Genomic DNA, 11,785 nt, shown 5'->3' with positions numbered 1-11,785 from the left:
TTACTATTTCTAACTACTTGTGTAAATATTTTCTATAAAGTTTCTAATACTTTCTACATATATATTCTAATCATATAACAACCTAACCTAACCTAATCATATATATTCTATCAAAATATTATTTCTTAGGTTATTTTATTTGAGGTGGTACATCCTCCCCTCCGAGTGTATTTTGCTCGTCTACCTTATTAAACTTTTGTTCAACTTTGATATTATCCGTACAGAGTTTACTTCTACCTAATCGTACCATTTCATATTGTGGACGTCGCAACGTAGTAAGCCTACATTTATACGTTATGTATATAAAAATGATTAACATGACCGAGAATACTATCAAGCCCACTGTTAAATAAAATAAATAATTACGCGTATCGCTATTGGACAGACTCACACCTATAGTTATAGGTAGCATACCGGTTATAATAACAGGAGGTCTAGTAACGTTATAGTGTTATAACTGGTTTTTTTATTACTGACTATCATTATTATCCCTAACTATGTACCTATCTTCTACTTCATTAAAAATACTTTCTATAGCTACATTACTAACATTAAGTAAATCCGTAACATTGTTTTCATAATCACTACTATGTATATTCCTATAATTGTCTATATTACTGTCGCTATCGCTAAATCCGTCCAACTCGTCCATATTACTAATTGTGTTATTCGGTGTTATATTTCCTAAACTATCATTATCACTATCACTATCCGACCACCACAGTCCAGCTGCTTCAGTCATATTAATATTTCTAATGCCAGGCTCCCGTGTCCTATTGTTAACAATTTCCCTACTAATACTACTATTAATGCTAATACTATTATTACTAACATTATTTTCAACATTGTTCCTATTCTTTAGCCTATACAGCCTACAATGATTACTATTCAAATATTGTGTCCATGTTGCCTTGTTTATTCCCTTATTCAATTCCCAAAATTCATTGATGACCCTTCTTGCCAGTGCTATATTGTTATTTAGTTGTTGTTCATTTTCGTTTTCCGTGATTACAGGTGGTTCCGTGCGGTCATATATTATGCTCGCTACGCCTACTGGTTTAGCTCCGCCTCGGTTGGTCATCCGATTGATGTTCAGGTGGTAACAAAATGGTATTGTTGATACGTTACACGCGTATGGGTTCCGGAACCAATCCCATAACGTTTGACATAATTCTACGATTTCCGCTTCCGGAAACCTGCCAGGAGGGATGTTATTCCTATTCCCGTAGTAATTGTCAATTAACGTCCTAAGATTATGTGTAGTCTGTCTCATAGGCTCCTTCTCCGCATATCGGTATATCTCCATTTCACCCACGTACATATCATTTTTTTTTAATACTATTACCACCAGGCGACGTCCCGCCTGAACGCTCAAAATCATTTCGAATTCCGGTTATTCATTTGCACTGTTACTGAGTTGCACTAGTAGCTTAGTCCCATCTGAATCAATGATCACCAGTGCTGTTATCTCCTCTTCCCTACAAGTTTTCTTTTATTATTTTTTTTCACTATTTAATGTTAATCTAACTACTATTGTGTTTACTATTTCCACTTCCATATTAAAAATAATTTCTATCTACGTAATTTTCTAAAAATGAAGCTTGTGTCATGCCAGCATGTACTAATTTACTAGGAATCCGTTACCATGTATACTTATCCTACTATAATTTTTTTTCATACATTAATTATACATGTTCCAATATTAATTCTGGTTCTGGTATATACTCCAGGTGTTCGATTAATTCCCGACAATATCTATTTCTGATTCTGCTTCTTGACATGTCGTAAAGATATGTTGCGATGCTTTGTTCCATTCTTCTTATATTGTCCTCTGAGAAAGGTTTAGCCAATTGGCTGTTTGCTATCTGTATATGTTTCGTAAAACATGGTGGCATATTACTTCCGTCACCTATCGTACTTTTGTCATGTTCCCCGTTCATAATGGCGAGTTCCAGTTTGGTACAGAATAATTTGTATGTTTCCCTATAATTAGATTTTCTATTAGTTAATTATATACTACCTAACTTTGTTTTGATTTTGATTAATTCTAATTTAATTTAATCTCTATATTATATATATATATATTTTTTTTTAAAGTTGCGAATTTACTATATCGTCGCGGGCTCGTATTGTATCCATTTCCGTACATTCTAACGTTCGTACTAGGTATCGATATCTCTCCTTCCTGACTAATCTATAGTGCCTCACTATAGTTGTCATTATCAACAGCATTATTATTACTATTATTCCTAGTATTCCGCATAATATATATAGGTAATTAATTACACGTTCTTCTGGAATGCACGCCACTGCTTTCTCATTATTATCCATATAATAACTGTCCTTGGTTGTTTCGTAATTTATATTTTCACTTTCTGTGGTCCTCCAGTGTTGCATTGATGTTTCGTCCGTAATATTATTTAATTCGTCATTCGATATTGTACGTCCGGTTCGCATATTAACAAAACGTACATGATTTCGGCACCAGCATAATTCTCATTGGTCGGTTCAAATCGACTTGTTTTCCCGCGCTAATAGTTATCACATAGCTATATATCTGTTATCAACAAAATATAACAAAAACTTGCAATAATAGTTTTCAACTTTTAAGTTTCTTTCTTGCATATATTATTAATTGTATAACATACTAGGTAATTAAAATGATTAATTACAAACATCTTCCTACGTCATTTACTAAAAAGGAAGGACAACGTTTTGTCTGCAAGTAAGTGGATATTGGTAAAATATAACATGATGTAACGTTTTATGTCAAATTTGATTTTCTAATACTACCTAGTACTTACCTATTTATCCTTGATTGTTGGATTGTGAATAAGTAATAAATAATAATATAATTATTTGTAATTGGGCCAGCCCTCCACATCAACATTTGACAACTACCACATATTTATAATTGTTTAGTAATAATTATTAATTTTCAATCAAAATTATAGATTATTGTTTGGTAACTGCAAAGCAATTTTTATTTCACAAACTCAAGAAAATAATATGCTCATAAAATATAAATCTAAAAACAAATTACACTATTAACATTTGAATCCATTATGACAAAGTTGCGACAAAGTGCACAACAACAGTGGAATGAGTGTTTTCCAGGAAGCAAGTCTAAGTTTATGGGGAATCCAATACCTATATCATAATGGATTCAAATGTTAATAGTGTAATTTGTTTTTAGATTTATATTTTATGAGCATATTATTTTCTTGAGTTTGTGAAATAAAAATTGCTTCGCAGTTACCAAACAATAATCTGTAATTTTGATTGAAAATTAATAATCATTACTAAACAATTATAAATATGTGGTAGTTGTCAAATGTTGATGTGGAGGGCTGGGCCAATTACAAATTATTATATTATTATTTATTACTTATTCACAATCCAACAATCAAGGATAAATAGGTAAGTACTAGGTAGTATTAGAAAATCAAATTTGACATAAAACGTTACATCATGTTATATTTTACCAATATCCACTTACTTGCAGACAAAACGTTGTCCTTCCCTTTTAGTAAATGACGTAGGAAGATGTTTGTAATTAATCATTTTAATTACCTAGTATGTTATATAATTAATAATATATGCAAGAAAGAAACTTAAAAGTTGAAAACTATTATTGCAAGTTTTTGTTATATTTTGTTGATAACAGATATATAACTATGTGATAACTATTAGCGCGGGAAAACAAGTCGATTTGAACCGACCAATGAGAATTATGCTGGTGCCGAAATCATGTACGTTTTGTTAATATGCGTCCGGTTCTTGTTGCCCGTGTAGTATGACCTACTGTGCTAGTTACGCTCTTATAATCATTGTTTACTTCCGTGGCGTTGAACTCGATTGACCCAGTTGTCGTTGCTGTTATGTTTATTTGCATTACACTGTTTTTGTCTACCTTTTCCATATCTCTTATCCTAATAAAATTTACAAAATAGTCTGATTCCATTTTGAATTGTTCATAATATGTTCCATTTTTATTTTTTAATTGTACCACACATGATTTTTCCATGAGGTACTCATTTTCAAGAGGATATGGTTGAGGCACACTTCCGTGATATGGCGTGCTACATATAATTTGTAACGATTCCATATTACATTCATTGTATTGAAATTGTGGCATGATTATTGTGTCAGATTGATAGTAGTCTATTCCTACCAGATTTCTTCTATAATTATCTTCGTTTTTATAATAGATCCTGATTTCTGACCCCTTGCCGAAATTTGCATTTTCCTGGCTTTTTACTGTTCCAATTGCTATCGTTATTAATGAAATCCACCTATAATATCCATATATTTTATTCTTCATATTAAAATGCTATCGTGAGCACATCCCACGCCGACTTATCGTTTAATGTGTACCTAATTTGTGTACTATAAGTATTTCGTATCCTATACTATATCTATACTATATATATGTATATATTTTACTATGCTTTATGACTACATTTTATCCTATCCTATTATTACTTAATTATTTATAATTAAAACTTTGCTATGTGTTTATTCGACTTCTTCGTTATTCACATTATTGTCTTCGCAATATAGTTTCACATCGTTTTTGTGTACTGTCACTTTCTTGCGATTTCGCGATATAACTACATTTTCTGAATCTAATACGTCCCGTACTTCGTATGGTCCCTTCCAAAGTGGATTTAACTTATTTCTCTGAGTATGATCTAAGTAAAATCATATCATTGATTTTTAATTCTTCCGTATTTGTTTTCCTATCATAATATCGTTTATTTACTTCTTTATTCTTTATTAATCTGTTCCGTGCAATTTGATGAGCTTCCTGGAACTTTTGTTTAAGATCGTATACGTAATCGTCATAATTGTACCTAGGTTCCGGGTTTGCTTTCAGTTTAACTGGTATGTTAATATTCTTGCCATATAATAACGCGTATGGTTGGTACCTCGTGGACGTATGTTCCGTAGAATTGTATACAAACATTGCGTAAGGTAAAAGCTCATCCCAATTGTCTAAACTTTTACTTACATAGTGTCTTAAATACTCTGCCATCGTCTTATGAGAACGTTCCAACGCGCCATTGCTAGCTGGGTGGTAGCCAGAAGTCTTAATCTTATTTATTTTTAACAATCTACATACGTCTTTGAAACAATTTGACATAAATTCGGTGCCCTGGTCGCTTAAAATTTCATCCGGTATTCCATGTATGCAGACAAAATTTATTACGAACGCTTTTGCCACCACGTTAGCGGTGTGACAAGGTATTGCTACCCCTAGGCTGAACTTTGTTAAGTCGCATTGCATCGTGAGTATATAATTGTTACCTAACCCGGTTGTAACCAACGGTCCCACAATGTCCAAAAATATTTTTTCAAATGGTTTCGTACTAGTGGTAGTAATTACCATTGGATATTGAATATGTTTGTTAGTATTTTTATTCATCTGACATGCTGTACAATTCTTTATATATTCTTTTACGTCCTGCTTCAAATTCGGCTAGTTAAATTGTTTCTTTATTTTCTTTACGGTTTTGTTGATCCCTAGGTGTCCACCCAATACGGAATTATGTAATTGTTTGAAAATTACTAATTTTTCTTCCCCGCTAAACTCTAATTTGGTACAAATTATTATCTCTATGTTTGTATTACGAAAAATGTATCTTATCATTGATCTAACTTTTGCCCAATCTAGTCCGTCTTGTCGTCCTAATTGGTTCATTGCTAATTTGGTTAACTTATGTTTTTCGCAAAAATACTTAAGATTTAGTAAAGCAACGTGTAAATTTTGGTACGTGGCTAATTGTTTCTTTTTCGTTTTTGTTATTAAAAATATTATGTACCTATCTCCGCTTTTGAATTTTACGACGTCGCCTAAATCTTTATGAGATTTTAATTGCTTGTCTCTACCAAATCTCATTTTTAATTCGTAATTAACACCTGATCGGAAATTATAATATTTTTCGATTTCAGTTACTATGTGGTACTCCGACGGACTATTTATTAGTTCGCCGTGTACTTCTTTAACGTCTTTATTAGATATTACTGTTGTTTCGAATTTTTGCATAAAATTATCATAACTTTCGTCCTTAATTTCTGTAATATTATACATACGCGATAACGCGTCGACATTGGTGTTCAACTTGCCCATTTTGTATACTATCTCATATTCGTACTCCTCCAATTGTAGTCTCCACCTTGCCAATCGGGATAATGGGTCTTTTAAATTAAATAGCCATGACAAAGGCCTATGGTCCGTAAGAATTGTAAATTTTCTACCATATAGATACGGTCGAAATGTTTTTACGCCGAATATAATCGCCAAACATTCTAGTTCCGTTGCCGAATAATTACATTCCGCCCTGTTTAAAGTTCTAGAACTGTAAGCTATTGGTAAATCCGATCCTATTTTACCTTGAGATAATATTGCACCTAGCGCCCTACCGCTAGCGTCTGTCGTTAGTATAAATTGTTTTGTAAAATCCGGATATTGTAGAATTGGTTCTGAACATAATATTTCTTTTAATTTATCGAAAGCTTTTTGACAGTCTTCGTCCCAATTGAACTTTACGTCTTTTCTTAATAATTTCACTATTGGATTAGCAATAGCACTATAGTTTTCTATGAATTTTCTATAATACCCACTAAGTCCTAAAAAACTTTTTATTTGTTTAACATTTTTAGGAACCGGAAAATCTTTTACAGATTTAACTTTCGCTTGGTCCGGTTTGATTCCTTCGTCACTAATTACATGACCTAAAAATAAACATTCCCGTTGTAAAAAACTACATTTGTCCGGTTCTATTTTTAGATTGTGTATACGTAATCTCTCGAATACGTTTATTAATTTTTCATTGTGGTCTTGTAAATTTTTAGCATACACTATTATGTCATCCAGGTATACTAAACACTTCATTCCTATTAACCCTGATAACACGTTTGTCATCATTTTTTGAAATGTCGCCGGAGCTGAACTTAGACCCATAACTAATCGTTTAAATTGATAATGCCCTTGTCCCGTCGAAAATGCCGTAAGTTCTTTTGATTCTTTAGCCAAAGGTACCTGAAAATATCCTGATTTCAAATCTATCAAACTGAACAGTTGACATTGTCCTAATTGGTCTAATATTTCCGTTATATTTGGTAATGGGTGAAATTCATTTAAAGTTACTTCATTAAGTGCCCTAAAATCGATAACTATTCTGAATTTTTGTTTCCCCGAGGCGTCCTCCTTCTTTTTGACTAATATTAATGGTGCGTTAAACGGACTCATTGATCTTTCTATGATTTCATCTTTCATCATTTGACCTATTTGTTTTTCTATCTCCGGTTGTTGTGAAAACGGTAAACGATATGGTTTTTTATAAATCGGTTTCAAATCCTTAGGAACCTTTATTACGTGTTCTGCAGCCGTAGTACACGTAAGATTATCCCCTTCTAAATAGAAAATGTCCGCGTAATGTTCACATATTTTTATTATCGAATTATATTCGTGAACTTGAAGATGATCAGTACGTATCAACGCCCTGACCCGACGCGAGCGTTCAGTGTCAATTGTGTTTATACACCGTACGCTATCTGTCAAAACATCCGTGTCGTATGAAATATTACGCGCTTGACCTACATTTATTTCCTGCGTCATTTCAGATATATTTAATATGCTTATTGTAGTTTTGTTGTTTTTGACTGTATTGTAAATATTCGCGCAATATACGCCCGGTATTAATTCTTGTTTATTAATTAAAATATTTTTATTATTCATTTCTTCATCGGGTATATCGATTTGTACTATTGTTTCTGAGCGCGGTTTTAATGTAAAACAGATGTCACTATCGCTTCCGGTTTTATTATTATTTATTGTTAGCGTGTTATTAGCGACGTCTATTACTGCATGATTATCTATTAGAAATTTATTACCAATAATTCCGTCTGCCAGAATCGGAAAAATATTGTTTACAACATAAAATTGTGTTTCGAATGCTTCATTATTAATTATTAATTCTATTTCTGTTTTTCCTATTGTAGAAACTATTTTTTCATTGATGCCTTTCAAATAAATTTTTTCGTTTTCGTTAATTTCAGTGTTTCCTTTTAATGCATTAATTTTAATTATATTTAGATCCGCCCCAGTATCGACTAATAATTTAATTTGATTCTTATTAAAACTGGGTGATTCTAAAGTAATGTGGTTGTCTATTAATTTTGCTGTGATGTGGAAAATCCTGTGTGTGGGTCTTGAACAGGTGCGTTACCCCAGCACCCGTACTTTCAAAATCATGAATTTCAATCACGCAGTATTATGTACTTTATTTTGTACAATTTTGTACAACCAAAATTAAATTTTGTACAACACTCAAACACCCTCAAAATCCAAATTCATCTTACGGGTGCTGCGGTAACGTTACCCCAGCACCCGGATCAGTTAATTTTCACGAATTTCAACTTTGAACCGTACAGTATTATGTACTTTATTTTGTACAATTTTGTACAACCAAAATTAAATTTCGTACAACACTCAAACCCCCCCAAAATCCAAATTCATCTTACGGGTGCTGCGGTAACGTTACCCCAGCACCCGGATCAGTTAATTTTCACGAATTTCAACTTTGAACCGTACAGTATTATGTACTTTATTTTGTACAATTTTGTACAACCAAAATTAAATTTCGTACAACACTCAAACCCCCCAAAATCCAAATTCATCTTACGGGTGCTGCGGTAACGTTACCCCAGCACCCGGATCAGTTAATTTTCACGAATTTCAACTTTGAACCGAACAGTATTATGTACTTTATTTTGTACACTTTGTGCTGTGGTAACTATCTAAGATTAGCCCCCCCCCCCCCCCACAAAAAAAAAAAAAAAAATACTATTTCATCTAACGGGTGTTATCGAGTATCTTGTATCAATATTGTATCTAAGATACTGCACAACCTTGTAGGTAGAAATAGTTGTTGTTGATTAATTTATAATTCTATAATTATTATAATTTTATCTTACTAGGTAGTAGGTAGATTCTAGAACTTATTTTTTAAACTTTGGCTTTTTCTTTTCTCTTGAATATCATTCTCTACTTAAGCACAGAACTGTTTATTTTATATTTTTCCTTTTGTTTATTGCTCTCCAGATAATTATTATCTTCTTAATTTCCGTCTTACCTCTTATGCTATTAACACTATTGTCAATTTTAATCTAGTTCTGTCTTTTAGATTCTGAGCGGAGCGAAGAATGTATTGATTTTACTATGTTTTTTTTTTTTTGTGTGTCTGTGTACACGAGAACTTGTCGAAATAATCCTTCGATTTTTAACTTCATTAGCTTTTCCGGTTCGAGAGTGAATCTAGTTGGTGCAATGGGGAGCTCATTTTTTTTAAATTCCCAATATTTTTCAAAAGCACCGTGAAAAACCAAAAAAAAATTAACGAAAAACGGGATTTTTTACGCAAAATCAAATTGTGAAAAAATCGATTTTAGATATTAGTGTAACTCTAAAACTAATTACCGTAGAAACATGAAATTTTCACAGAATATTTATACTGGCAGTTTCTATACGTAAATAAAATTTTCAAATGTTTTCAAGTTATTCATAGACATTTGAAATTTTCAATATTTTTTAGTTTTTATTTTATAAATGACGATCAAATTTTATTCGTAGGGTAAAAAAGCTTCAAAATTTGATACAAGACTTCTAATATATTTTTGGAAAAGTAGTTAAAAAATATTAAAAATACATAGTCACAATTTTTTTTTAATAAGCATTGAAAGTTAGAATTTCTATAAAATATGTAAAAATCACGAAAATTTGCAATTTATTTTGAGTTAGAAATTCATAAAAAATTTTCTTTTCAAATCTAAGGTTTGAAAATTCTATACAAGATTCTTCACGAGTTTGTCTACTTTTATAAAAAAAAAATGTCTACCGGAAAGTCAAATTAAATTTTTATGAGCATTTGAATTACAATATTAGATATTCACTCAATTTCTGTTGTACCGATATTCTTATTTTGTTGTTAAATAAAAACGAATAATATTGTAGAAACTTGAAATACGAGTATACACCAAATATTTATTTTATCAATTCCTATACTTGATAAAATTTTCAAAATATTTCAACAATTTTTAAGTTATTTATAGACGTTTGAAATTTTCCGTTTCTTTAGTTTTTTATTCTATAAAGGTCAATAAATTTTTATTCAAAAAACTTGAAAATTTAATATGAGGTTCCCCATAAGATAAAAATATTAAGGCACTTTTTTTTTTTTATAGCCATTTAAAGTTCAAATGTTGACAAAATTTTTTTAATTGAAAATTTACAAATTCTTTAGTTAAAAATTTATAAAATGATTAACTTTTATAGCTAAGGATTGAAAATTTGAAACAAGGTTCCACGTAACATAATGAATTTCTTTTATAGGTACCTACATTTAAAAAATAAATAATTTAATTAATATTCTATAAAATATCCAAGACTGAAAGCTCGTCTCCGATCAGAATCGTTTTTCGTATACAATGATGTTATATCATTGAATTCAAATTTAATACCATCCATTACAGTAACTCACTTGTAAACTACTATACAGCAGAGCGACATCCACTTACTTACCCTCTTTTTGATATCAAATTTGTGCTACAATATTTTAAGTAGGTAATAAAGTTATAAAAAAATAAATAATATTCATAAAAAACTTTATATTGTGTATATTAAAAATTCTACATTTTGTTTTTTTCCATGGGGATTTGTAGCTGTTTCTTTAAGGTCGTCATACACTTCCCACCGCTCATTGTCTCGCCATACTATTGACTTATAATGTCCAGTGGATACTCTTAGACCAGAGCGATCCCCACTTACAAATACGATTGCACTTCTTAAATAGTATTCTTTGGTTCTTATTATTAATATTTTCGGTATTTCCTCCAAGTCCCATAAAACTGGTTTTGCATAATTTTGTGGAACATTACAGATTTCTGTAATGTCTGCATAACTTGTCGATTCTTCAAGTTCTACAAAATACAAGTTAGTCAATCAATTTTTATTTAAGAATTTTGGTAATATATAATAATTGTAAAGTATGAAGGTAATTTATTTTACCTTTTGGAAGTGACATAAGCTCAATCAATATATGGGATTTTGCATTGAATGTATTTTTCCTTCTTGACGGACATTCAATACAGTCTATTTCTTCAGTTGAAAAGTATTTTTCAATTTCTTCTTGTACATTTATGTAATCATCAAAAGCACATAACGAAATAACTGGGTATTTTTGTACAGTCATATAATTAGGACATAACATATTTTTACAACAATTCACGTTTGTATATGATGGCAATTTGTTGAATAGTTTTTTTGCTGTAGATTTTAATGTTCCCATAACATCAATTAGTTGTATATTACCTACTAGAGTATGCTCTTCATCATTATATGGGTAATGCAGTGCCAATAATTCTATTCGTTCTTTATACAAACTAGTTATTTTTACATTTTTTTTACTTAACATTCTAGTTATAAATTTTGCTGTTCTATCAGATTTTTCATGTTTTACCAAGAATTAAAGATAGTTACTACTGTCTGCAGCTGCATAGGCCAATGTTGTTAATATAGAATCAACAGAACAAGTATTTCTCAATATAACTTTTCCTATGTTTTTTATTGTCTGAGGCTTGTTGTTAAAAGTATTTCCATTTTTTAAAAATACAATTTGTTTTTCTGATCCTTTTTTGTTGAGATCGAGGTTCTCAAATCCTGCTTGTGGATTAAGGTAAGATTTTTTAGATCGACTATTTTTAAATGTTGTTGACTTCCCTT

The 11,785-nt window shown here is 31.0% G+C and overlaps 1 protein-coding gene across 1 annotated transcript; it reads right to left on the bottom strand.

Annotated features, from left to right (window-relative positions):
* Positions 1 to 10,669: 10,669 nt before the first annotated feature.
* LOC132934462 (uncharacterized) lies at positions 10,670 to 11,477 on the bottom strand. Its single transcript, XM_061000763.1, has 2 exons — positions 11,072 to 11,477; positions 10,670 to 10,983 (listed from the first exon to the last, which is right to left on the bottom strand). Exons 1-2 carry the CDS (start codon positions 11,475 to 11,477, stop codon positions 10,670 to 10,672), a joined length of 720 nt encoding a protein of 239 aa, XP_060856746.1.
* Between the last annotated feature and the right edge of the window lie 308 nt (positions 11,478 to 11,785).

Source organism: Metopolophium dirhodum, chromosome 1 (assembly GCF_019925205.1).
Source record: "Metopolophium dirhodum isolate CAU chromosome 1, ASM1992520v1, whole genome shotgun sequence".
NCBI lineage: Eukaryota > Metazoa > Arthropoda > Insecta > Hemiptera > Aphididae > Metopolophium > Metopolophium dirhodum.
Note: the sequence above shows the minus strand (reverse complement) of the source record. Positions and strands in the feature narration are given on the sequence as shown.